Source organism: Falco biarmicus, chromosome Z (assembly GCF_023638135.1).
Source record: "Falco biarmicus isolate bFalBia1 chromosome Z, bFalBia1.pri, whole genome shotgun sequence".
Classification (NCBI taxonomy): Eukaryota; Metazoa; Chordata; class Aves; order Falconiformes; family Falconidae; genus Falco; species Falco biarmicus.
The window spans coordinates 59,363,471-59,390,126 of record NC_079311.1 but is presented as its reverse complement, the minus strand read 5'-3'; the positions used below and the strand labels follow the sequence as shown (position 1 = coordinate 59,390,126).

At 44.5% G+C, this 26,656-nt stretch overlaps 1 protein-coding gene across 8 annotated transcripts in view; it reads right to left on the bottom strand.

Annotated features, from left to right (window-relative positions):
• IQGAP2 (IQ motif containing GTPase activating protein 2) overlaps positions 1-23,760 on the bottom strand; it is a 127,913-nt gene extending 104,153 nt beyond the window's left edge. For 7 of the 8 annotated variants that reach the window (XM_056324197.1, XM_056324203.1, XM_056324201.1 and 4 more), the window contains exons 1-2: positions 23,610-23,760; positions 1,929-2,028 (exon numbers count right to left, since the gene is read on the bottom strand). In XM_056324197.1, the coding sequence (XP_056180172.1) occupies positions 1,929-2,028; positions 23,610-23,655 (146 nt within the window). In that variant the 5' untranslated portion in view covers positions 23,656-23,760. Of the gene's footprint in view, positions 1-1,928; positions 2,029-23,434; positions 23,454-23,609 lie in introns of those variants that run through there. The other variant, XM_056324200.1, reaches the window with a different exon arrangement.
• Between the last annotated feature and the right edge of the window lie 2,896 nt (positions 23,761-26,656).

Below are 26,656 nucleotides of genomic sequence, written 5' to 3'. Positions count from 1 at the left end.
GCAGAGCTAAAGGAGTCTTTCTTCTAGAAAACTACTAATGGTGTGAACCCATATGAAGATAGATACAAAGAGGAAGAGGAGGTTACTTGTGGTAGATGTTAATTTAAGTCATTAGTTGTAAAAATAACTTCACATTTCCTTGTGAAATATCAAGGGAGATGCTCCAAATGAGTAGAGGACTTGAGTTCAAAGTGACAAGTATTCCTGGGAAGGCAGGAGGGTGGAAAAAAGCCAGGAAGATAAATTACTAATAATAGTAATAGAGAGAAAAGACTGGATTTGGAGAGTAGTTGTTATTCCTATCTTGCAAGAAGCCAGCAGGCAGGCAAGTTTCAACAAACCAAAGAGTAACCTTAAGTAAAATCAAAGCTTGACTCACTGAGGTTTCCTGAGGTGGTGGAGCTGACCTAACCTCCCAGCAAGCAAGGTAGAGACCTGCTCCCTCCCCCCTCTCCAGTGTGTGGCTGCACCCCATCCCCTTCCTCTTGCCAGCACTGATTCTCCTCTGACCCCTTGATCTGACCAGTCAGCTTACTACACTGCTTGAAAACTAACATGGCAAAAGAGCTACAAATTTCCTGCCAGCTTAGTGAGCCAACTCAGCTGACCAAGGGCAATCTCTTGCAACTGCATGATGGAGGCAAGAGGAATATGTGGAGCAGGACAGTCCTCCCTGACATCAGTGAAACACTTGCTGTCTGAAATGTTAATGCAGAACAGCTCTGCAGCAGAAAGAGGAAGCAAGCAAAGGAGGCAATGCTTGCTACAGCAGATGGTACAGCATAGTGAACAGGAAGTAAGAATGGCTGATTTTTATAACAGTGCCCCTAGGACAAGAACACTGGCAGCTAACTGTCTGCTAAATAGGTAATTGCCAGTGCCATGCAGTGATGGGGAGGGGAACTGTGCAGAAAAAAAAAGCCCAGGGCACACTTTTGTAGTTGATTCCTGACTGAAGTATACTTCAGTCTAAAGATCCTATGGTTTGTCATCACACTGAGGTTTCCCAGCTTGGGCTACTAAGCAGAGTTCAAGTTTCCTTTTCTCTACAGAAATTCCTAGGAAAGTCATCCAACTAAAGTTTGGGACTAAAACCACCATCACCAATAAATGCAGAGCAGAAGCAAGACATGTACCCCTGTAGCACCCAGGGCAATAAATAGAGTACAACAGGCATCTCTGAATAATTCTGAATGTAAAATAGACTTTTACATATGATAATAGCAGCACAAGCTACTCCAAAAGCACAAGGATATTGCACCTTGTTTCCTTGCTCAGTAATCACAAAACAAATATTCAACAATATTTTTAAGAATGACATAGCACAGTACATTTGCACAAAGGTGATAAAATCCCTGCGCACTTGCAGATCAGTGTTTCATTACAGGCTGTTTCTTGCCGAGACAAGTACTCCTGACCAATGGGTTAGAGGAACTAAATGAAGAGCAGAGTCCAGGTTATCTTATTGCCCTGCCTATACTTACCACTGAAATAGGGAGATGATATGGACCATTAACCTGGTAAAAGCCCAGGTGATTCTCTGCCGTCTTAGCAACTTGAGTTCTCCACAAGCACTAGCACCATGAGCACAACCACACAGCCAGGAACAAGGCTTTTCCCAGTTAGTCACATGGGCCTGACTCAGCTTATTGCAAAACCACAGCCTTAGGTTTTAGTACCCAGCTCCTACATTCATTGAAGATGGTCACTACTGTAACTTTGAGGAGATCTTGATTACTTCGAAATCCTTATTTGAACTAAACTTTTCACATTGGGCATTAGTTTCTTATACTGAATGTTATAAAATTCCAACAGTAAGTCTATCCAAGTAATTCAGTAACTTGAATTAAAAATCACAATGCTCAAGAATGCAACAGGCCTCTGTATTTAAAGGCCAGGTAGGTATAAGTCTGCTTTCATTTACTTACCTTTTTGCTTCTTCTAAGTGGCATAGATACTCATAAGCAATGTTCTGACGCCTCCTCTCATCCATCTCCTCTGCTGAAAGCCTTTCATCATCCACAATAGCTGCAAACAGAAACCCATATAACATTACATGCGAATCAGGGGTGATCCTCAATGCTATTTTACTGAGAACCTAGGCAAATTACCACAAAAGAGAAATTAAAATAGTCATCCCTTCTCAAAAAAGGCCTTTTATAGCATGATGCACAAAGATACTCAGATCACCAAGAAGGTGCTGTTCTCTGTACAGTGAATTCCTCAAGTTTCACTTGTTCAAAATTAAGCATGTATTGCTCTTTATCCATTGCCTGGTTTGGGGGCAGGGTGAACCACTTAAGCATGTGGGGCTGAGGCTGGGAACCAGCAGAGTTTCAGCTTACACATCCTCAGAGGAGTTTGAGGACTCCAATGTGGAAGCTCAGAGCAAGCAGTGGATAGATGGAGAAGCCCCATGCTAAAGCAGAGCCTCAGCAGTAAAGACAGACAACAACGCACTGCAAACTTATTTCAAGGGCAACGTGGGAACCAGCAGCAGCTTCAGGAACCTGTGAGACTGCAGCAGAGCTGCCTCCCACTGATGGGGGTGATGAGGGCTGTAATCAAGTGAACAAACTGTGGTATTCACACCCCTACCCACCTCTGCAACCACTTCACCTCCCATAAAGGCACTCTCCCAGTCTATTAAGGATGACAGTGTGCACACCTCCAGCTGCAGACGACCCTGATTATTAACCACTACCCCATGACTGGTCTCCCTCTCTTTGTAGGGTGCAGAGGGCCTCTGTGAGCTAATCCGCAATTCTTCCAAATGTTTCTAGCGATGACTCTGAAGGACCACAGTAGTGCTGACTTCCAGCTGAATTTCAATCACAGCATGGGAGGCTTTTGGAAACAGCCTTCAGCATAAACCAGTTCCCAAAATGACACCCTATTTTTACTAGCGGTTGTCAAAGACCTGGCCCTGCCCTCCCTTGTGTTTCTCAGCCCCATACTCCCCTCAGCTCTTGTGTCGGAGCTGGCAATCCTGCGGCTGTGTCAGTGAACTGAAGAGTGATGACTATTAAGAGACCCGTTTCTAGGAAGATGAGGTCCCTGATCTAAGCTGCTGTGCACCTGCGGGCACACTGGTGCAGGCACAAGGGAGGAGACGGAAACACAGGGCTGGGCCAGCTGCTTTCTGTGGCAGCCCACGAGCTACTTAGCTGAGAACATCAAGACGCATCCTTGGTAAAAAAGAAAAAACACACAAACAAACAACAGATACACGGGCCCCTCTCTTCAAATGCACTGTGAGAGCGAGGTGGTTTGTTAGTTTGACTGTCACACAGATTGTGCATGCCACCAGCAAGTTTTCAGCGTTTCACTGACACAGCTGCCTCATGTAGTGGGGTAAACACTTTCTGGTAGCTGATACAGGCAACTCAAGTAAAAGGCACTATAATAAAGAAAGAAGATGGGCTTTACAAGTACATGCAGACATTGAAGGTTGTACCTCAAAAAAACCAACAAACAATCCTGCATGCATTTACTGGGGACACAGAAGAGAACACTACTCACTCACATTTTGGACTGATGCTACCACACATTTGTTAACGTATGATTAGCTGCTTTAAGCTTTGTAGTTTCAGTTTTAATCACCACAGTTATCGATCTCTCTCATCTTTGCTTTTAAGATGGCTTTTCCTAATTACCAAGAAGTTTCATACATTTAATAAAAAACAAATGTTTGCCTTGCTCAGAGTCCCTTTCAAGTCTAGTAGCTCCAGTAAGCATGACTCACTAAAATGAGCTCTCAGATACTGTAATCACTTGCTACGAACCAATACATGAGTTTGGAGGCAAACATGAGATGCAGGTGGTAAAACACCTAACCTGGCAAACTGGCCATGGAGGCTGCTCTGCTGCTGCTTTTGGCCATGCCACTGTCAGCACATCCAGGACAGGCTGCTCCCAGCCCCTGACACCGCTCCCCTGCTGTGGGGGAGTCCTGGCTCACCAGAGCAAGGGAGAAGTACTGAGGAGCCACAGCACTTACTACTTGTGACACTGAGCTCTAAGGCCACTTTTCAAACAGCAGAACACCCCCTGGATGAAGACAAATGCCACCTGAGGAGCCCAGCTGACCATTCCAGTGTGCTATGGCCCTGTCAGCCAGGATGGGGGAGCTGGTTCTGAACCAAGCATTCATCCCCTATGACAACACCCATGCCCTACTCCTCTCAGCTCATTAAACAGCCACATACTCCTGCCCTCCAAACACATCTCACCACAACCATAAACAAAACAGCAGAAAGGCAGCTTGTCTGAAAGTAGGAGTAAGAAATCACACAACCTGTTTGATAACTATCCATCCAGGAATTTACCTGAATGACACTAATGCTTTGCAATCTAGTCTTGGATCTACACATCCGCAAGTCCCTCCCATCCTCAACAAGGTCATCCCAGATCAAGCAGGCCTGGCTAGCCTCAAGTCCCTTATTACCATTATTTGCAAAGATTGATTCAGAGGATAGATGAAGGAACTGACAGATATTGTGGGATTGTAATAGTAGTTCTGCTTAGAAATCCCTCCAACAATAAGGGAAAAGGGTAATAGGTGAGAATAAGTAACTTGTAGACACCGAGAAGTGGAAAACCCAGATCCTTTCTAGAAGAGATACTGTATCAGCAACTCACAAGTAGGAAGTTTGTCTTCTTTCCTACCAGGGCCAAAGCAGCTCTTTCTGGGCTGAATATCTAAGCACTGAAAAGGCAGAGTACAGAGCATGCAAACACCTATGGTGCTTCGGCTGGAAGGAGTCTCTTGCAACATAGTCTTCTGATAAAACAAATTACACCCTTTCCCCCTCCAGCACATACTGGCTTCAAAGCAACAGTGCTATCACATCAAATAAGTGGTTACAGACACTTTTAGACACAATGACAACCTACAGGATAGAGGTCGCCCCAGGACTGAGCTGCAGAGGAAACTACTTCAAAGACTTGGGTCCTTAAAGTCTAGTCTACGATAATATATTCTGGCAAAGGCTTCTTCAATCTTTGACTAGAGCCCTAGAACTTCAAACACACTATGAGTGTGGCCACACTAAGTTTAACACACAAATTAGCTTGGTTTGAAGACAGAAAACTCAGTCTTTCTGCCTAACTAGGCAACTATTAGTCAGAAGACTGGGAAGACTGATGAAAGAATAAACATTTCTGCTGTATCAGTAACTTCTTGATTGATAATGCTCAACTTGCTAGGGAAAAGACTGCTGTGTTAAAGGGTGTTAGCAGGCAGAGTAAGCAGGGCTGGGCTTCAGATTAAGAACTCCAGCCCACTGGGGTAAGCAGGCCAAGCCGGATTCGGACAGATGCAAAATGTTGCAACCAAGAAGATCCAAATATCACAGAAGGCGGCACATGCACACTACGTGGAAGTTGTAAAGAAAAAAAGGCATCTAAAACAACATCTTATGATTAAATTCACCCATTTTGTGACTCTCAATTTGGAATTAAGTGGAAAAATATCAAATATTCTCTCAAAGAGGGAATGTTAAGAGCGTGTCTGGACTGCTGACAGGAACTAATAAAAATGCCAGTGTGGCTAGCCTAAAAGCTCACCATTTCAATTCATTTTAGATGTTGCCACCCTGTTAGCCGACAGCCAACACATACAAAGCATGTGTGCTAAGACACCGAGTTCCCCCATTACAGATATTCCTTCATGGAAAGTTACTAAAGCAAGAGTGAGTATGAACCACTACATGGAGCAGTGAGCAGTACTAAAGCTTAAATTGCCACACCTAATTTTGAACAAACAACTAGAACACACTTATTCTGGCACTCAGTATGATGCAATAATTGTCCAAGTAAATTCTTCCAGCAATTGATTCAGAGTTGAAGTCACATTCTACTAGCAATTTCCTACATATTATCATTCCACATAACTCTCACAAAAATCAGTCCATTTAGCAGGGAGCATTCATAAATGGCAAGACCTGAGCATCTTCTGTCAGCTGATGTATTGCACTTACATCTGCTCTTGTCTTTGTCTGAAATATTTGTCCTGTGTACCACCAACATGGAAAAAGCAGAGGAACAGGCAAGGCAGTAGCCAGGACTAGTTGATGTTTGCGGTTTGATTATGGATTACAAAAACTTTCTGATGCACTATGGTCCAAGACAGCCATTCCAGTTGTTAGCAAATACTTGGAGCTGCATCAGCTGCAGACCACAGGGATGCCAACGCACCCCAAGGTGCTACGTGCACCTACAGTCAACATGGGACAAGCAGCGTGCACTGACAACATTGCAGACAAAACAGTATTTCAACCTTCTGGATTTGAGTAAGTTTTCAGAAATAAGGCCAACACTTCTGAAGCTGCAATATAATTACTGAAACTAGCCCCCAGCCCAGGTGTACAAGAGCCACTGGAGCCATGACCTTACAAACAGTGTCTGTAAGGAGATTCAAAACTTCAGGTTCACAGAAGAAATGCTCAGTTTACACAAGAATTTTAAGAACAAGCACTGGATGTATGAATGTCGCCCAAGATCAGAGTTAACCCTCTTATCACAACCATAGCAAGGATTTTGGAGGTCCCAGGATCACAGACATAATCCACATCAACACTGAGCTGACCGGATCTCTCCCATTAGTCTGTTTATACTTGATATCATATCAAGTAAGAGGTATTTTATGGATATAATTTGCAGCAGTTTTCAATTGAGCCCATGGATCCATGGATTGTATTTTTAAATGAAGCTAAACTTGAAACTTCTGTGATACATAACCAAAGCAAGGAGAAGTAATGCTTGTTTTAATTTCTGAATACCGAATTATGGAACACTTTACAAGATGTAATTCGAAGTTATTCAGGGATAAAAATTCCCCAAACAGACAATTTTTATTGTCTTAAACTGAAGCTAAAAAAAAAAACCCTGCAAAACCTGCGGCAGCATTTAAGGCTTCCTGGTCCTGCATTTGCACTCAGACATGTAACCGTCTGCAATAGTTCAAGAACAGCACGTGGCTGCTTCTAGCAGGCAGACCATTTAAAAAGGCATTTGCCACAGACACACCAAAAGACTTATACTGAAAAAGGCAAAGAAAGGAACAGAGGCTTTTGTTTCTCAGGGCCAGCCCCCCTCAATTTCCTGCCACCAGAGACTTTTCCCATGAAAAGTGAGATGAGAGCAAGGAGGAGGGTGGCTTTTTTGGCACCACAACAGGGAAGCTCAATACACAGGACATAACAGAGGATGGAAAGCACGAAATCCTCTTACGGTGACAGAAAAGAATTTATGAAGTCAGGACAGAGGAAGAGAAGAGGTACATGAGTAATACTGTAAAATGCTGGAGTCGTTTTTCATCAGCGTATTTGTATTAAACAGTAGCCAAACCACATTTGGCAGTCCCAGCTGCAAGCCATCCTGGCTGCACAGTAGGCAAGGTAAGGAAGTATTCTAGTCCACTGATGAGAAATTCTGTGTATCCCTCACCTCACCTTCCTGCCTTTTCCACCCCAGCCCATCCCCATGTCACCAGTATTAGCACACTGAAAAGCATTTCACAGAGCAATGCTGTAACAGCTGAAAACACAAAAACAAAAGCCAAGCCCCTCTTGCACAAAACTCCTGACTGACACTTTGCTCACCATAGCCAGCCCCAGTGAAAGCCCAGCACGGTACAACAGGCTCTAGGCAGCATCCCATTTATGTCTGCCGGTATGTCTGCCATGAGGATGAGCTGTGCATGTGAAACATTTGCCATCACGCTTCAGCACTGCAGTTTCAAGAAAAAGCTAGTTGCATTTTAGATCATCAAGGTGACTCAAAAATTCTGGTTATATAAGAGCATGTAACTCTTGTCCTAATGTGAAAAAGGCCAATAAACTCAGTGCTATTTTTGTATTCCTGGTAAAATCTGTGCTTTCAGACTCCCAGCACCCCAGGAGTGCCTGCTCAGGGCAGTTTAGCTCCGAGCTCTACAGTCACTCTTAGGCTGGCAATTCAGGTGCTGCTACTGCACCAGCACAGCACTAGCCAACAGCCTTAACCAGAGCAGATTGAGCTGATGATTCACTGAGCCAGGCTTGCTGCTACCTGAGCTGCCCTCACTGCAGTGGGGCAGGAGTTTACAGCGCTGTCAGGCAGCTGGAAAACAAGCAGACAGAATTACATGTACAGATGTCAGAAAAACAATGCTCAAAAGCTAGAGGCAGAAAGAGTTCCTTCCTAAGCTTCTACTCCTAATGCTGACTCGCAGGTGCCTAATGCAACAGTTTATTAAATGTGCAGAAGGTAACATCAACTTTACTACGTGAACAGAGATCATTCAATAGACTACTAAGAAAAAATGGCTTTACAGCACCAAACACCTATTAGAGGTGTTCTTTTATTAAGGTATTTAGTACATGCAAGTCTATTGTTATACTGGAAGAAATTTATCTTTGGACAAAAAGTTTAATGCTCTAATCAAAACAACTTTCTACAGATTTCTCTGTCAAAGAGCAGTCACAAGAGCATCCCACGGCAACAAAGACAGGTAGCCTGAGCCTTTTTCTGTAGCTTCAGTTAAGGGAATTCAGTCCATACCCTGAACACTTTCTTGGAGAAAAACCTCCATGCAAATGCAGACACTCAAAAACCTACCACGGCTCTAAACATGGAGAGCAGATTCACTCAAGATAGTAGACTAATACACTTCATTAAATTATGAGGCTCTTCAATATGGCATTTTTCAAATCTTTCTAACACTGAACTACTCTCCCACTCCCTCAAAAATGGCTATGTCTCCTAATCTAGTTATTACATTGTCTGAAGCATGCAGGCTCAGATTTTCATACAGAAATACACACACATCTTCTGCCCAGCAGACAGACATCATCCACTTTCACAAATTGTGTGTCAGGATCTACAAGGCCACTGTCCTACACCAAATATCACTGCCAGATGCTATGCAAACAGGGGAAAAAAAACAAAGCACCACTAGCACAGGAATTTTGACAACAGAAGTCCAGTAAAAAGACATCCTGATCTAAAATGAAGTGTTTAATAAACCAGTCTTTGCCTTGGGCTTTCTCATAAAGCATCATCCTTATGCATTCACTTTCCGGAGCCTCCTTCCCACATTTCCTTGAAAAAGGTCATATTTCAGTCTCATGTATCTACTACCACAAGTCCAGCCACATCCATTTACAGAGACTGAGCACTGTTACAATACAAGGACCTCAGCATTATCATACCAAGGGGAAGGTGATGCAGCAGCAACCACAGCCCGTGCTTCTGGAGCCAAGTGTCAGAACTGCTTGGTTTCACAGTCCGTCAAGTGCTAACACTGACAGAAGGCTGTAGGACTGTGTCTCAAGATACTTGAACTCCCACAAAGTTTAGGAAAAAATCTCATTTAACCACACAGACACAAGTAGTTTTGGCATTCAGCAAGTAACCATATGCACTGCCAGAACATTTAACTCATTTTTCTGCTTATAGGTATACGTATCCTTTACCCCACTTTTAAACCTTAGGCTCTCTACACTACCATCAAGTAAGACTTCAATAGATGAAATACCTTAAAAGACATTAAGTAGTTCTGATGTTATCTTATTTTATGACACTAAAGCATGGCCATCTCTACTAGTAGGGTCCTTTAACCTTGTGCAGAAAAATCATGTGGTTCATTTTATCTTAACTTCAGTTTAACTGATCTTTGTGTTTAGAAGAAAAAGGAGACAGAGTAAGGGAGTTGAAGGAAGTATATGAAAGTCCAACTGCCTACAATTTCAGTTAGCTTCAAGTGTTTTCATCTACAATTAGAAACATGAAATGCAATTTGTAAGCCTATTGCCCAACCACTTACACCTACATTTAACTGCTAGTCTCACAGTCTCCAGCACTATTTCAGATAACTCCTTAATAAAATTGTAACTGTTTATCTTTGCATATTTTCCTAGCTGGTCACCTCAAGGCACAACACGATTCCCCAAGCTTCAGGTGCTCAAAGAACACTTAAAACTCTTAGCTCCTTTCTACAAACTACCCAGCTGACCTTAAAACTCTTTGCTAATAACCCCTCAGTCTATGTTCCTGGAAAAGTTGCAAGCCTAAGGAAGCACTCAGACTGATGGGTTCTGAAGGTGAAGTGAGCACCAGTTAGAAGTTATTTCTTTCCCTTACAAGCCATCCTACCTCCCCTTGCCTAGTCAAAAAGCCATTAACATGGCCAGACTTGAAGGCAGCTTGGAACAGGCTACACCAGTATGTAGTCCGTCTGGTTGGAAGGTTTGCTTAGTTTCCACATGCTTACAACAACAATGACATTTTTTATGTGGGACAAAAAAAAAAAGCAGGTTTTTGAAAAAGCTGGTTGGTCAAATCAGCACATCACTGGAGGCTCAAGGCATTCAAAATAATATTGCAAATTCCAGCCGGAATTTCCAACAGGCTTTCCTTCTCCAGAGGTTAATTCATGAGGAAACAAACAGTAAAGCATGAAAAGTTCCTCTGTCAGCTTTATACATTCACTCCTTTCTTAAATAAAGAACTTGTGATTTGAATTCCATGTATTTTGACCCATTTACCATTTGCTCTGTTCATTTCAGCAGAATTACTTTAACCTGTTTGCTTTTTATTAGGAATATACATTAACAATCCTCAATAAAAGAGCCAGAATTTTGCCATATGGATTCCATTTTCTTGCATTTTACCTACTGTGACCTCAGTTCAACTTAACACAAGCAGAATGTAAATGAAATAATGAAAAGGACTGTTTAATAGTGCCAGGCTAGTGAAATACACTACTCAAGTATGAAAGACAGAAAAATGCGTCTACAGCATGCATTAGTATCAACCCTGTAATTGGGCTTAGTCAGAAGAAAAATGCCAAGTCTTGCCTACAAATGCCATCAAATTTATTTCTAGCATTAGGAAGTTTATATATCATTTTTTTCTGAAAACATGGATACACCTGCAATTAAGTCAAATGCACCCACACATATACATAAAAGTGACTTGTGGAGAGTAAAATACTTTGAAGATTACCCAAGAAGGGTGAACAGCTCATCTGAAAGGCAGTCATCCCTATGCAAGGAGCTGGAAGCAGAGGCACAAGTTAACAGGAAAAGGAGACATGCCTTCAGCCTTCTGCTGAACCCCAAAGGCAACTTTCATTGTATGTAGTCTCATCACCATTGCCACCTGTGACCACAACCCCACCCATAAACATTTGTGGATCAAGTAGAGGCAGAAAACCACTGCAGACACAAAGTGGAAGAACAGGAAAGAGGGGCTGAAGACCATCAAGAGGAAGGGAAGGGCAGTTTGAGCTCGCCACAGTGGCAGCAGGAAATCCTAATTCAGGTTTGTCAGCCTCTCATCTGTTCGCACACACTGATCTTGAGCCATGGCTCTATCACACTACTGCTGCCAGTCAGATGCTCTGCTGTGCAAACAGCAGCTAAGATCACTCTAGGTTGTTTGAGACACCTTAGCCAACATGCAGGACCAGAATAAAGTGTGGCTTACTGTGGCAAAGGGGGACCCTTTGGACTGAAGAAGCCAAGCATGTCTGACAGGAGATACTGATGCTTCATCAAAAAACAAACTTGTTGAAGTCCACAATGAAGAGCATAACACTGAAGTTTTTCAGTCACTGTCATTTTTTGGTAAAAATTCAAAAGACTGATGGCTGTTTAAATAGCAATCAATTAAGATAACACCCTGCAAATACTGCACAGGATTTTTGGCTAAATCAGAAACTTGTCTGATTTATTTTTCTGTCTTGGAAGTGTCAAAAAGGTCAACTGCATAACCATTTGAGACCAGAACAGTGATTTGTATGTACCCTTATAGTGAACCTCTACTACCCTGAGGCTGGTTAGGGGGATGCTGCTCTTGGTTGTGAGAAAGGAGGAAGACAACAGGGACAGGGGGTATGAGAGAGAGAGGGGGAGGGAATAGCCCCTCACATCTGAAAAAAGTCCAGCATGATACTCTGAGGGAAGAGTTGCCAAATGGCTTCAATATCCAGGTGCTTGAGAGGCTGACATCAAAAAGCTTCCTACCAGCAAACTCAGTACAGTAACCAGCTGGAAGAAATGTGGTAACATGTAGCTTCAAGAACATAAAAGAAGAACAACTAGCAGGAACACTGGAGTGAAAGACAAAGAGAACCCAGTAAGAAAGATATGTCTGAGTGTCACTGAGTAACTTGACAAGAGCTGCATGAGTCTCAGGATCTGAACCGTAAGACTGTGGAAGACAAACACCTGTCTAGGAAAAACCATAGGCAAGAGCATCACTTAAGTACAGAGCAAGTTTGAAATCACCATAAGACTGCAGTGTAGAAACCCTCAGACCTGACATCTGGTTTTAATTCCTCCTTTGACAACTCATCTCCTGCTCCTTCCCCAGCCAGTCTGTTGCAGTCCTCCTTCTACCAAGGTCTGAACAAATCACCTGCTTCACTGTCTCCATACTCTGAAAGGAGCTCCATAAAATACCTGAAATGTTGCAGGACATTTTTCCTTCAAGATACAAACACAAGCATATGAATAAAAAAAGAAAGAGTATGCATGCCATAAGGCTTGCAGCCTTAAATTTGGAGAACACATTTCCCTCTGACTTCCTTGCTTCTCATTCTGAAGTAATTACAACAGTCACAGTATCTTTGAAGTTTGTAATTTAAATTCATTGATTCACAGGCATAATGATTTTTTTAATATTAGTGGGGAGAAAAAAAAAACCCTTAAGCATGAAGGATAATAGATCTGAAAATTTACTTTGCACCTATAAGCCCATAAAACAAGACTGAACAATTCTAATACAAAAAATAGCTTAAAATTCACAAGAATGTAAAGAAATGCTCTATGATGCAGAATATCAACATATAGGTATGGTAAGTTTAGGTGATGACCAGAACCCCTGGGCACCCCGAGACAGGATCTGAACAGAGCCATGGTGATTCCTGCCCTCCTTCCAACATTCCTGGCTCCCCTTGCAAGGCAGCTGAGCTGCTTGTGAAACAGCTCCCAAAACTGCTGTGCACTCAGCAGCTGCTGCTGCAGCAGAGATGGCCCAGTGTAAGCAGGAACCACAGAAAGGACAGAGGTGCAGCCTCAGGCTAACAAGCTAGGATATCACCCTAAAACCTCTTGGTCTTGCAGCTGTGCAAGTCCACAGGTGCAGAAGGGCACAAGGGTTGGATATGCACTTTCTTTGTTCCCGCTTCATGGGTGAGATGACATGTTCTTGTAGGAAGGCAAACGGTGTAGCTATGCAGGTAACCAGTTCAGAGGTGGTCCCACGCGAACAACCACCTTAGTTATCACTTGAAGCCTGCTTGGCTTCCACTCCACAGTAGGCAAGCAAGTGCTTGCAGTGTTATCAAAGCTGGCACCACTGGCTCCAGGGTAACCTCCTCCCAGTTCTCCCTGCTAGGTCACTTTGGGAGGACACCACACAGACAAGCAAACATTGCTTGCAGGGCAACTGCCCACACTGCTTCTGGACTAGTCCAGCCCTTATTTCTCATTTACATACATACCCAGTGATAAGAATTAATTTTCCTTTCATCATCAGGAGGTAGAACCATAGCAGAGATCAAAAGCACAGAAGATGTAAGTCTCTAAGCAAGGTTTGAAAAGAGCAGACAAAACCCCACCCTTTCACTCAGTACATCCAGTATCTAAATATTGAGACTCAAAACAGCTCTGAGTAACAATGACACATCTACCATTGTACATATCACTGCAAAATCATCAGATATGGAGTGAGCCAAATAATCCTGCTAACTTAATAAACAGAGTACTTCCATTTCCAGAATAAGTCAATGACAGCTGCACTCATAAGACATGTTTCACCCAAATCATACACTTGCAACTTTCAAAGCATAACTGTATTAGTTCTGCTAAATTCATATTTCCTCTAAACTGACACAAAACTTTGTCAGTCTCATCTTGAGTCACTTAAGTTTTCATGTTCCCTGTTTGTATCCGCTCCATAGCCCACTCCAAAAAGTAAAGTTTGGATTAATGCACCAAGTACTGGCCACATGGCAGCCCTCTTGCTGCCTGGAATCCATTTCCACTTATGGGAGCAGTGCAGTGGCACACTAAATATCAATTGTGAATAAAATATCAGGAGCGCACCAGAAACATTGGGTAAACACCTCAAAACAAGCATTCTGCTTGAAACAGCAATACCAAGACCACTAAAATAAAGGAAGCGTAACTAGCTTTCAATCACTGTTATGACAACCATAACACAAGAAACATGCATAAACTTGACATCAAATTAAGCTATGTATTTGCAAGTTTTGAAGTTTTTAACCGACAAGGAAATTCACGGGCTGAGCACTTGTCTTTTGCATAGCTGCAGTCTGCTTCCTTTGTTCAAGCACAAAACCCAAGTCTTTTGTTAGCACTTGTAATGGTTCTTCCTCCAAGCTTTGCCCTGGTTTCCAGCTCACAGGCTATGGTCAGCCTCCTTATTATAAGGCATTTACAGCTGCTATAGGGAGCAGAGCAGCCTGAAAAAAATAGCTACTCCATCAGCAGTACCTTCCCCAGGTGAGTCTCTGCCATTCCTGTTCTATGTGGAAACTATTTCTGTAGACACCCAGTGTCAAAATAAGGTTTGTTCACCAGCAGCAGTTCTGCTTCTCCTGGCCTACACTCTAAAGGCTGTCAAGTGTGAGCACAAGTGAAATACTTCTACCTAATTGGTAACAGTTTTCATGCAAAGGGTCAGCTTCCAAGAAAGTTTACACTGCAAAACTTCAGGAAAATTAAATTGAAATAGGTGTAAACTTGCCTCTCAAATATGCCCAAGAAGCTACTGCAGACCAATTCTGCTACTGCTACAGAGGCCCAAAAATCTCACCTGCTCACCTTCATCCTTTTGGGGAGTTGAGACAGACATACCCATAGCCAGCATCTGCAGCCTGGACAGAAGCAGCCTACAAGTCAGCACCCTCCCACCACAGGTTTAGGACAAAAGGATACAGAATGTTACAAGAAACCCCTCTATTTTTATCAGAAGCCTTTGTAAACATGCACAGAAAAACTGTATTTATCTAAGTATGACCAAAACCAAACCAAAACAAACAAAAAAGAAACTACTGAGTGTTACATGGTTCAGTGTTCTAGGAAACACCAGCCCTTGTTTGCCTGTTACTACCCACGATACTAAGAAATTTGATTGTGTTCTAAACTAACTCACATCAGTGAAATCTTCAGCAAAACTATGTGGTCTTACTTCTCATGATCTGTATGAAGATAGAAATTGGAGCACAAGGAAGGAGCTTGCTTAGCACGTGACAAAAGCTGTGTATTTTCTGCAGCATTCTAACTCATTTGTTAAACGTCTTACCATAGTCAGAGGTGATACACATTCAAAGAAGTAGGCAGTCACATCTAACCGCTGCAGGTAAACTGCCCAGCCACCTTCAGTAGTCAACTGCCATGCAACTTCAAATGCCATACCAAGGGTGGTTCATCTCCCAGCCTCCACTGAATCACATGAAGAATCTGTGCTCTGCTGTGGTCTGAAAAGCAGTGCTCACAACAGCTTCTGAGCTCAGATGTAGTGAAATCACATTTACTACGTGCTTGGTTTTGTAAATAAAGCTGACCATTTTTCCTTGTCCCAGGTTCATCTAAATATAATCCCTGCTCTTCCCAGGACTCCTCCATATTCCTTTAAATTTACACCACCGCATATCCATGCTGACATTTCAATACATTTTTTATTTAGCTATACTGTATTAAGAACATATGGAATTTTAAGACTTGTTTACCACTGAACAGAGGCCAGCCAGCTATTGCTTAGGTTAATCAACTGGGCTCAAAAACCTAAAAATCCCAGAAATAAGCAGCCCACACCGCAAAGTCACATCTCATCCCTACAGATTTGAGGCCCTGCAAGTAGAAATAATCTTACCAGCAGAAAAAGGTTGGAAAAGCATCTTGAATCATACTTTATGTAGAAAAAACGTATTTTTCTTTCTTGTTCAAGCAGTCTAGTGTTTAGACTGTTTCTTGCAATTTTCTTACCACTGTGGCATTGCCTGGCAAACACTACCATGCCTTTTATGACACTTAGGGATTTATGAAACTACAGTGCTAGAGATGAGATTCCTCAAAAACTTTTCTGTAACTCAATACTCCCTGGGTGGCAGGAGAAGCAAGAGCAGTCCCAGCCCTGGCAGGCAGGGCACCAGGGTGGCAGTAGCACCACAACAAAGGCACCCAGGGCAGACCACAGTAATACGTGCTGCTCCTTCCTGTGTGCTCCAGTCCACTCTTGTGTGCTGCCTGCACATTTTGCTGCCCCATGGCACACACGCTTTCCAGATCTCCATGTGCAGCAGTAACACAATTTGAATGAACTCAGTCTGCCATTCTCCCAACCACTTCTGCTCATCTCTGCTCCAGCTACTGCACTGTGCTGGCAGACCTGCCTGTGGTTTCATGCTGTGAGCCAGAACAGGAACTTAATCTAGCCAAAAAAAATCCCGTAGAAAGAGTCAAGGTTGCTTCTTCTACCGTCAGACCTGACTGAAAGCACACATGAAACCACAGCTACAGGGTGCAGTTCCAGAACAATTTAAACACATTTAAATTCTGGCTGCCACGATCTCACCTGGCCAGAAAGCCTCCCTGTCTTGGGCCAGCAGGCATAGCTGTGAGATCTGCAGCCAGGCACTGCAGAGGCTTGAAGTGACTGCAGATCCAGCAATGCAAGTCAGCTCTGCAAGGAAAGATTATCTTCCTGACAGATTAGGTCTCCATGCCATCATATGAGCGTTGGCAAGAGGTGAAGACCACAGCAGCCTGACAAAGCAGCTGAAGGCACCTCAGCAAGTTCAGGCTGCTGCAGCCTTACCAGCTGCAACAGTCTACAACCAAGTGGGAGCTAGGATCCCAGTGTAATTAACACCAGTGAAAAACAGCGACTTCTCTCATGAAAGATAACCCCTAGATATAGGATCATGTTTTCAGCAAAGCAAACCCATTTCCTTGTTTAGTTTTTCAAGCTTTTTACCTTGTTTCTAATCACTTCAACCAAACTATTAGAAAGAGATATCCCCTGTATTCATACAAGATTCCCCTAAACACCTTTGAAACATCCCTTTAAAAGAAAAAAAAAGTAAAACATCTATTAGCCTATACTTCAACATTACAACCCTGTGAAAGAGTGGTTGCCTTGATGAAGCATATTTCTGTGCAGAGTTTGGACATTTCGTATTCCATCTGCCCCTGAATTAATCTGTGCTGTGCTCCTAGAAGCTGTGAGGCTCCAATCCTGCCAATATAACCAGTGTACTGAGCAGCTTTACAAATCAAGCACAGATGCAGGATACCCTTAATTTTCAGGAGGGGCAGCCAGTAGAGGATGGTTGGCACGCATGACTGCTTATTTCCCTTCAGACTTTGGAGTCTAGTAAGAATCTGTTTAAATACCTTGCTAGATGCCACAAGAGCTTTTACTGCACTTTGAAAGCAGGTCAGAGTCCACAGGGGACGACTGGCAGGGACGACATCCTTCATCACCCACTTTAGCTCAAGCCACAGACAGCTTAGCCTGATACACCCAGGCCAAGAGAAGCACCTGAGATGAGGACAGTAGTTTCTGCCAGTTTTGCAGCCTGGCTGACAGGCAGGGCAGGCACCACACCTTGAGGCCGCAGCTCCTTAGTAGCTGGCAGCAGTTTGTTAGTAGTTGTGAGTCAGAGCTCTAAGGTGCTCCTTGAATCTGATTCCTGAAGATTTTATACCTGGCCAACCTCTTAACTCAGGCAATAAGCGATAACAAATAACTGACATAATTCCCCCAGGTAAGTGTTCCTTGCTAGTGCATACTCATTTGAACAAAAGAGTAATTTAACACTGAAATCAGCCACCAACACAGGTTCTTAAAGGCTGGTTATTTGCTTACACATTTCAAAAGGTATTTAGGAGCCATGCAGAGTTTGTATGAACACCACCTCATTCAGTATTTCCCTTGATGGATAACAGGCAGGGGTTCTCTCCAAACCAAAGCATCCCCTTCCTCTGCTCCAAAGACTTCATGCAAGCACCATGGCTCCATCCCCTCCTCCTCCTGCCACATGGCCCACCCTGACACCTACCAAGGCCCTTGGCCACCACAGAGCACCCCACAGGCACTTCCTGCCCAGCCAGCCCATCACCACCACAGAGCAGGGTACCCTTGGCCAGGGTCACAGCAGTCAGCAAAACACTTGGAGCAGTGCCGGGGCAAGGTGTTGGTCATCAGCACAAACCTGCCCCTGTGCCGGTGCCACTCAGCAGCGCCCCTTCTCCCCCCAGCTGCGAAGATAAGGCAGTATGCATTCTGTGGACAACCCACTTCAAAGCCCCGCTGTCACCAGACTGAAGAGGACATAATTGTTTTCTGAGGGTGATTGCAACTGCCAAGGTGCAGGAAGTGCTGACCCATGAATGAACCATGCAGGGCCCAGATTATGCACCAGCCCATCTCATCAAGGACTGGCAAGCAAGGTGCCCACAGCAGGCACTCCTCCCTGCTTGCCTCCCCTCCCCAGGGTGGGGGCACCTAGCCCCTGCCCTCTCTGATCATGCTTCCTAGGTTGGGGTGGACACTGCTTCTCCACCGTCCAGCACCTGTGCTTTCATTCCACAACACACAGTAGTTCAAGGATACCCATTCCAAAAAAACACCAAAACATTTGAGCAAGTGAAGCAAACACAGCAGGTTAATAATTTCCTGCAAGGAGCAGAGCACAGGAGAGCACACTCGCTTATCATCCCACAGAAATATGACCCACGAGTCCTGCCTATCACTGCCACCAGGCATTTTTTTTCCACTTTACTTGAAAGATTATTCCTAGTAAATCATAATCGGCTTGAACAGCAACAGTATCAAGCAAATCCTGAGGTAGAACAACTAGTTAACAGAAACACCACTTAACAGGAGAGGTGAGCTGGAAATTTGCACACTTCGTGTTGCCTGCCTCAAGTATTAGACTTCATCTAGCTCACTCACATGTGCTATAAATCCCATTTCCAGCACAATATTAATATTTCCTGTTTCAACAGCACTCAAGTAGTTTTAAGCATGCTGTAACATAGCTACATCCTTTCTTTACCAAGAGACTTCAGGGTAGATGAGCCTGCTTTGCACAAAGAGCACATGGAGAACCACTCCTACCAAATGAATTATGTGCACTTGGTTAAACAAAGCAGTTAAACCTTTCAAGTTCTCATTCAGTAGTTTAATTATTAGCAACCTACAAAAGAGTGGAAGAGATAAACAGTGTATTTGGTTGCCAAATTACACCCATCAATAAAAAAGAAGAAAAGTTTCTCATAAGCCACAAGTACTACAAGAAAGTATACACCCAAAAGAATATATATGCATAAGATACAGTTAAGCTTTTGCTTTTTTAGCTTTAAAAAACCCATCTATTTTCACTTCGAAAAATCCCATGAAACTTTTACCAAAAGATTCCCCCCACCCCACCCAAACTGAAAAACAGCCATTTGTTTCTCTGTGTTTAATATACATGCAGACAAATTTATAGTTTCTGAAGTTAAATACTTTACAAAAAGCCACTGGTTTGCAAGCTTTCATATCCTGCCAAAGAAAGAAACTAGGTGCAGTTTCATGAGAGGCATAGGCTACGTTTCACTTTAGGTTTGCCCTGCCTGTCTCCACAGGCCGGGCAGCTCTCTCTCACGAAGCTTTATGCTGATGGTTTGTCTCATCTCCTGACTCCTACCTAGTGCCAAACAGGAGCAGTCCTGGGAGCCAGGACCACAAGCACAAGCAACACTCTCATCACTGGATACCAAAGTCAAGCTTCCCCTGTATTTACCCACCTATTCCCAGTGAAGCTAGCTTTCCAGCTGCAGCGGGTGACATGAAGACTTCAGCTGCCTTTGTCTCCAATAGATGTGTTTGGTGATGCTGAAGCATCTAGTTTCTCTCCCACATACAGGGACCTAGAGCATACATTAATTTAGCTACTCTGAACATGGAAATGCCTGAAATGCTTTGCAAATCCAGACACTCATGGCCTCACTCACTGAAGCTTTATTACATTCTTGGAAGTGCAGAAAAGCTATTCAGACATTTCACAAAAACTTAAGTATTTGTTTCTCTCACAGGTTTCAGGGAGAACTATCTATAAAGCACCTGGGAGCATTAGGAAAAAGGCATCTCAAGGATACAGTGCTGCCTGATTCACTGTTTTCCTATGTTAAAAACTTCACATTTAACCTGTGAGGCACATACAAGATTCATACTTTTTCTCTTGCAGTCTTTAACAGCACCACACATTTTTGTTGTAATAATGGCTCATGCCTCAAGTTATAATACAAGTCCCAGTTCTTTGCAGTTCTGTGAACCTCTGCATCTGATTGTGCTGGAATTGAGAAATAAACCAGCGAACAGCTGTAGCCAGACTGAAAACCAGCTATGTAAATTCAGTTGCAGTGCACCTGTTAGCATGGTTTCTGCCTCATAAGATGCTTCTGTGTACTTGTATGATCTCACTTTAGTTGGTGCTGGACATGAGCGTGTGAAACACTCCATGGAACACCAACAGAAATCTCTCGCACATCTCTTTTAAGCTATTGACAGCATGCAGATTTGGAGGCACCTTTCAATAACCAGTCCAGGAAGCCACAAGGCTTTGGACCTAACAGACTAAGAGAAGGCTCAAAGACTTTGCTCTGAGCTCCTGTTTCTCCCATGAACCACGTTCATCCTGAACTGCTACCCACCCAGAAAGGGATCCTCTTCTTTGGTCTACAATCAGTTTTGACTTTAAAGACAAAAATTATCAGCTCTAAGAATATTTTCTAGATGCGAGTCTAAGTTACTACATCAGCAAAACTTGTAATGCAAAGCTAGGCTTCAAGTTAGAGCTAAGTCTTCCCAGTTATTATTTTGTGCTATAAGGTCTTATGCTCAGGGACACATTTTCCCCAGTGGTACCCATCAGGCTACAAAATGTAGCCAAGATTTGCATGTGTCTTCCCTTTTAGTTATCAGAATGAAATTCTGGTGATAACCACGCACTGGTTCAGATAGTTCCTAGCAGAGAATTATCATAGTGAAATGCTAACCTTCTTCAGAGCAACATACAAACACTGACAGAAGCCTGAAGCCAAAGTCAAAAGTCCAAGTTAAGTTAAACATTTAAAACTGTACTAAGTTGCTAAAGCAAGGAGTCTTAGCAATTTGATAGCCTAACTTGGACCATTTATTAACTCTTATAAGAAATCAAGCACAGATACAGTGTTCGACATAGGAAACTGTTTGCCAGTGACCCAACATGTGGCTTTAATTATGTTGAGAACCTACAACTTATGATGGGCTTCATAAGAGCTCAGATAATGATAATGATGGCAACTTGTTTGTTAGGGAGCCTCTTTTTTGGGGGTGTGTGTGTGCTTTTTAAGATGCTGCTTTTCTCCTCGTCCTAAAATGGTGGACTAAATACAGTGTAGATAAAGCATATTTGGTTTTCTAGATGTAGGCTAAAAAAATCTAAACATCCACCCATACCTGTGATATCACTACAGACAATACTATGATTTGTTCTTTGGTGCATGGCGTTCCCTATAGAGTTCTTTGGTGTATTTTTTTTTAAAAAAAAACAAGCATCAGCTTGGGGCATTTGAGGAACCTTTGCGCAGTGCCTTGAAAGCAATGTTATCTCAAAGGTTCCTGCAGAAAAAAAAATCCATCCTAAAAAAATTAAATGATACAGTGTGGTACAGTAGCCACAACCTCTCACTCAGGGAAAGACAGAATAGCCACCAGAGCCTAGACAAGCAGGCAGCGTTGGTCAGAGGGAGGTGGCATCAGAGAAGCCAAGAAGGATGCTCTTACCCACTACTGACCCTGGGACAGGAAAGCAAACACCAGGAGAGTGGCTACAGTGCAGAACACAAACTTCTCTCTTGTTATCACAGCAAAAAGTTCTGAACTATCATAGCAAAGCATAAATAGCGAGAGGAGAGACCGTATCTTCAAAACTGCACTCGGCACCCTTAACACGGTTATTCTTCCCCCACAATAAATAAGGCCTGAGATTCTTAAAAATACTCTGGAGCAGCTTTTGCAATAGGGTAAATCATCCTCAGCACCCAGGCAGGAGCCAAGGCACAAAGATGAGCCCTTTAAGTCAAAGCCCCGTCTTTGACTACGGCAGTCTAGCAAATGCCACATGTTCAGACTCACCTGTTCTGGTACCAGTCATACCAGACCTGCACAGGAAAGTCCCTGCTGCTGGGGGCCTGATGGACACACCATGTACAGTTGAGGACTTTCTCCATGACAGGCAAGTGTACCGAGTGCCAGCCTGGGGCTGGAGCCACCATGTGGCACACTGCCCAGACACTGTCCTGCCATGCAGGCAATGGCACAGCAAGCCGAGATGATTGGGAGATTGGCCTCACAAGCAAAATATTCACTTTTGCTAACACATTAGCATGGACACCCAGCTACGCCTGTAGTAACCACTCTAAAAAAAGTTATCAATACAGACAGCTGTGAACACACCTTCAAAAGCCTCTCATCCACTTATGAGGTAGTGCAAATGAAAGAAACCTATGGGCAGGTTCCACAGACTGTCCCAACCGGTAGGTATCAAGAGAGGAAAATGCTCAGGATGGCAGAGCATCCTCCAAGCTGCAGGTCTCACTGCCAAGCATCACCTTTTCTGTCTGCCCCGGATGGAAGTGAGGTGAACGCAATGTTATCAAGGGGTGTTGTGCTCCTTTCAAAAAAGTGATTTTCAGAACCGGTTTTAAACAAAGCTGTTATGCTAGGAGCAGGGAAGTGGAAGCTGCTCATCAGACCACAGGACGCCAGGACTGCTTCGAGTTTTGCAAATAATTTGCACGTTCACATTTTGCAGTGCCTGCTTTGTCAGAGGCGTTTCTTAGGGGGATGCAAGGGCCAAGGGTTTGCACTGCTCTGCCCACAGAAACGGGGCGAAAGCACAGCCCGGTGCAGGGTCCCGGCTCGGCAGCGCGGCGGGCGCCCTGCAGCAGCAGGGGGGAAGGTGCTTCAGGGCTGCTCTTAAATACGAGTCTGGGAAGTAAATACGCCTCCTCTGAAAGCAGATGCCCACCCTGCTTCTCGCCTCACCCCAGTGATTATCTAAAGTTACGAAGTTATAAGCCACAGTTATAACACCAGAAAACAAAGTTTGAAATGTATAATACGAAATTCCGAAATGAAAACGCAAAGGTTACAAAGTTACAACCAGAAGCTGTAGTCGCAACTCAAGTTACAAGTTTACAACCCAAAGCGATACCGGCAACACCGAAGTTACAAAGTTGAGCCCCAAAACTCCAGCGCTACCCTAAAACCCCGAGCTGCAGAGCGGAGTTGCAGCTATAATCCGCCGGCCGGGCTGCAGAACAAAACCCAGCCCCGTGCCAACCTGCTCAGAACCGAACCGGAGCTCGCCTGCGAGCAAACTAACCTAGGGGAGCCGGAGCGCTGCGCGCCGCAGCGGGACTCCGCCGGGCGGGTTCTCCGTTTCGCCCGAGCCCCTGTTGCAACGCTACACCGAGAGCCGGCACGGGAAGGGGCCCGAAAAACCCGGGGTGGGGGTAGGAGAAGCCCGATCGCCCGCCGCCGCCCCCGAGCCCACTCACAGCCGTAGCGGGGCCGCTGCAGAGGCGCCAGCTCCTCATGGTGCATCCTGCCGCCGCCGGGAGGGACGGCGCCGCTCGCCGCCCGCCCTTCTTATGCGCGGCGCGAGCCCCGCTGATTTGCTGCCGCCGGCGGCCGCCACCGCCCCGCGCGCCGCCGGGGCCACCCGGGGCGGCTCCACGCGGGGCCGCGCGGGAGGCGCGCGCGTGCCGCCGGCCCGGCCCCGCCGCCCGCCAGAACAGGGAAAGGAGAGAAACCGAGGGGACGGGGAGGAAGGAAAGGAGATGGGGGGACGGGGAGGGGGAGGGACGGGACCGGATCGAAAAGCGGAAAAATACTACCTACAACGGAAAGCAAAGACGGCAAAAAAAGAGCAAAGCAAAACCAGGAAAAAGCCCCAAAACAACAAAAAAAAGGAAAAGAAAAAAAAATCTAATTAAATAGCAACTCCCTCAATGTAAAAATGCATGATTTAAAATGAAAAATGAAAAGAGTGAAGATCAAACCCCCCAATCCCACAGTGTGAAGGGCCAAGGTGCCTCCTTTCTGGCATGTGGGCAGGGTGGGCTGCAAAGGGGAGTGAAAAACCAAACCCAGGGCTCCCTCCCGCAACTTTGCTCTTCTGAAAAACCGTCGCCCTCCACAAGCAGCGTTTTGGCCAGGCCAGGAAGCCATTACCGCTATCTCCAGGGCACCTTTGGAGTGGGTTGTACCCCTGCAGGCCTGTCCCATGTTGGTGTCCCTTTCTGAGGGGTTTTGCAAGGGAGTGGGGCATGTACCTGACTTCGTGGCTTCCCTGCATTGTCCCTGGCATCCTCAGGGACACTTGATATTGGACAGCGGAGCAACACGTCCATGGGTCAAAGGTTCAAGTCTTGTGGCTACAGGCTCCCAGGTGACATCTGAAATGCACCTGAAGATGGTCAGGGGGTTCTCAAATGGAGACATATTATAGGGCAGGATCGTATCTTCCTGGTAGTCTCCAAGCCCCTGCCATGAAGTTTCCTGCAAAAGTCAGTGAAAAACTGTCTGTGCACAGCCACAACCTGTCTCGTGGAGCCTGTGGTACATGACGCACCTGAGCATGCTTGCGGTTTAATGCATAGCCAAGTGCCAGGTGACTCTCCAACACTGTTTGCAGGTTTTCTAGAAGATTTCAGTCATTTGTGTTTCAAAATGAAACAGTGCTGGATATATACAGTCTCCTCTGTGGTTTTTCACAGGTTTGAGAATGTCTACGGGTTGTTTGCAAGGCCTTTGTTTTGCTCATTCCCTGTCTCTGGCTGTGCTGGGTATGGCTCACAGGTTGAAAATATGCTGGGGGTGAAAAGACACTCCTGGTAGTAATTAAAACATGGATTATTCAGGAGGAAAGGACCAAAAGGGTACAGAAGAAAAATGACACCCAACAGGAAGGAAATACCGTTACTTTTCTTGAGGTCACTTTGATTTTCTCTGCTCCCTTTTCCTTCATCCCTAGACCCAAGGGACAATGAACTTACTGTAAAGGTGTATGATGCAGATACCAGCAGAGCCACAGTCTGCACTTGCCTTTCGGAATGCTTTTTTGAATTTTAAACTGTCACCCATTTGCTTGCTTCTTCTCTTACAAAAGAAAGAAAGCGGGTGACCAAACCCAGCATGAAAATTAAGAAATTGGCTTCCACAATTTAAAGTGCATTTGAGCTGATTGAAAACATTACATTTGCTTCAAACAACCGTTTTTACTGCCTTTTATTTTGCTATACTTAGCCTAAGTCAAGAACAAATTCTCTCTCAATTTCTTTTTTTCTCTAGTCAAAATCAGAAAAATTAAAGTTTTCTTTAAAATATTTTTTCTGACTAAAATCAAGTGGCCTTATCCCCCTGAAAAGCTTATTTTTGACAGAGCTGCATCACATTTTATATGACAACACTGCTTTCTTGAAAAGCGCTCAGCCTGGTGTGCAAGGTGTGTAGACATGGTGTGACACAGTGGCAGTGGAGGTCTCTTTCCTGGAGGAAACATCTGACAAAGCCCCAGAGGGTCTCTGGCAAAGCCATGGAGGATATCTGCAAGATGTTGCCAGTCTGGTGTGTTTTCTTGGTCCCTCACCCACTGTGGTTGGAAAGACAAGGGTGTGTGCAGCTGTGGTGCTGCATGCATGCGTGTTGACACCGTGGCTAGGAAAATGTTCATCCTTGTCTCTCCATCTCTGTACCTGCAACACATCCTCTCCCTCCTTCACCCCACAGCTCCCCTTACCCTGGTCTGGCGCTGGCATTTTTGTCACCACAAGTATGGGACTCAGGGACTCAGCTAATTGATCCAGATGAGAAACGTTTTGCTTTCAGTAGGGTTATTTCTCAGGCCAGCAGTTTCTCCATCACTTTAACCCAGCTGTCTCTCAAATGCAAGTGTCAGCACAGAGCAGGGGGCAGCCTGGGGTGAGAAATGAAAGGCCAGAGTAGGGAGATGTGAGAGTGGTTTTTTGGCAGCAGTAACCTCCGTAATGCTTGCAGAACAACAAGGGATGACAGGAATCAAATGCTCTCAGCAGGAGATGAGACAGGTAAAAGAATATTGGAGTAACAAGCAGCAGCCGTGTGGGTCTGCTCATGACCTTTTGCATTAGATTTGTTAGTCCCTGGTTTTCTGACTTGAAAGGCAAACTCCATCAGCTGTTTGTGGCACGAAGATTTAGATACCCCTGTCAGGCACCAGGTGGAGGGGTTGCAAACTGCTCCTGCAAGCTGACAGGTGCTGCTGTGTCGGGCAGGGAAGCAACCGCCCTGCACCTCCCTCCTCTCCTTCCTCCTTCTTCCCCTTCTGAAGTGCCACAGCAGCTGTGCCCAGTGCCTGCTCTGCTGCCTAGCAAGTTTCCCTGCAAGAAAGGCAGCACACCATGCACGCTCTCACCATCTTAGGGAAATCTGACTGCAATAAATCAAGCACAGACTTTTGGTCAGACTGCAGCTAAACCTAAGGCTATGGACCATATTATCTTTTACGTACTCAAGCATTCTGCTTTTATAGTTACCAAGAAGCACATTCTTAAGAAATCAGTGT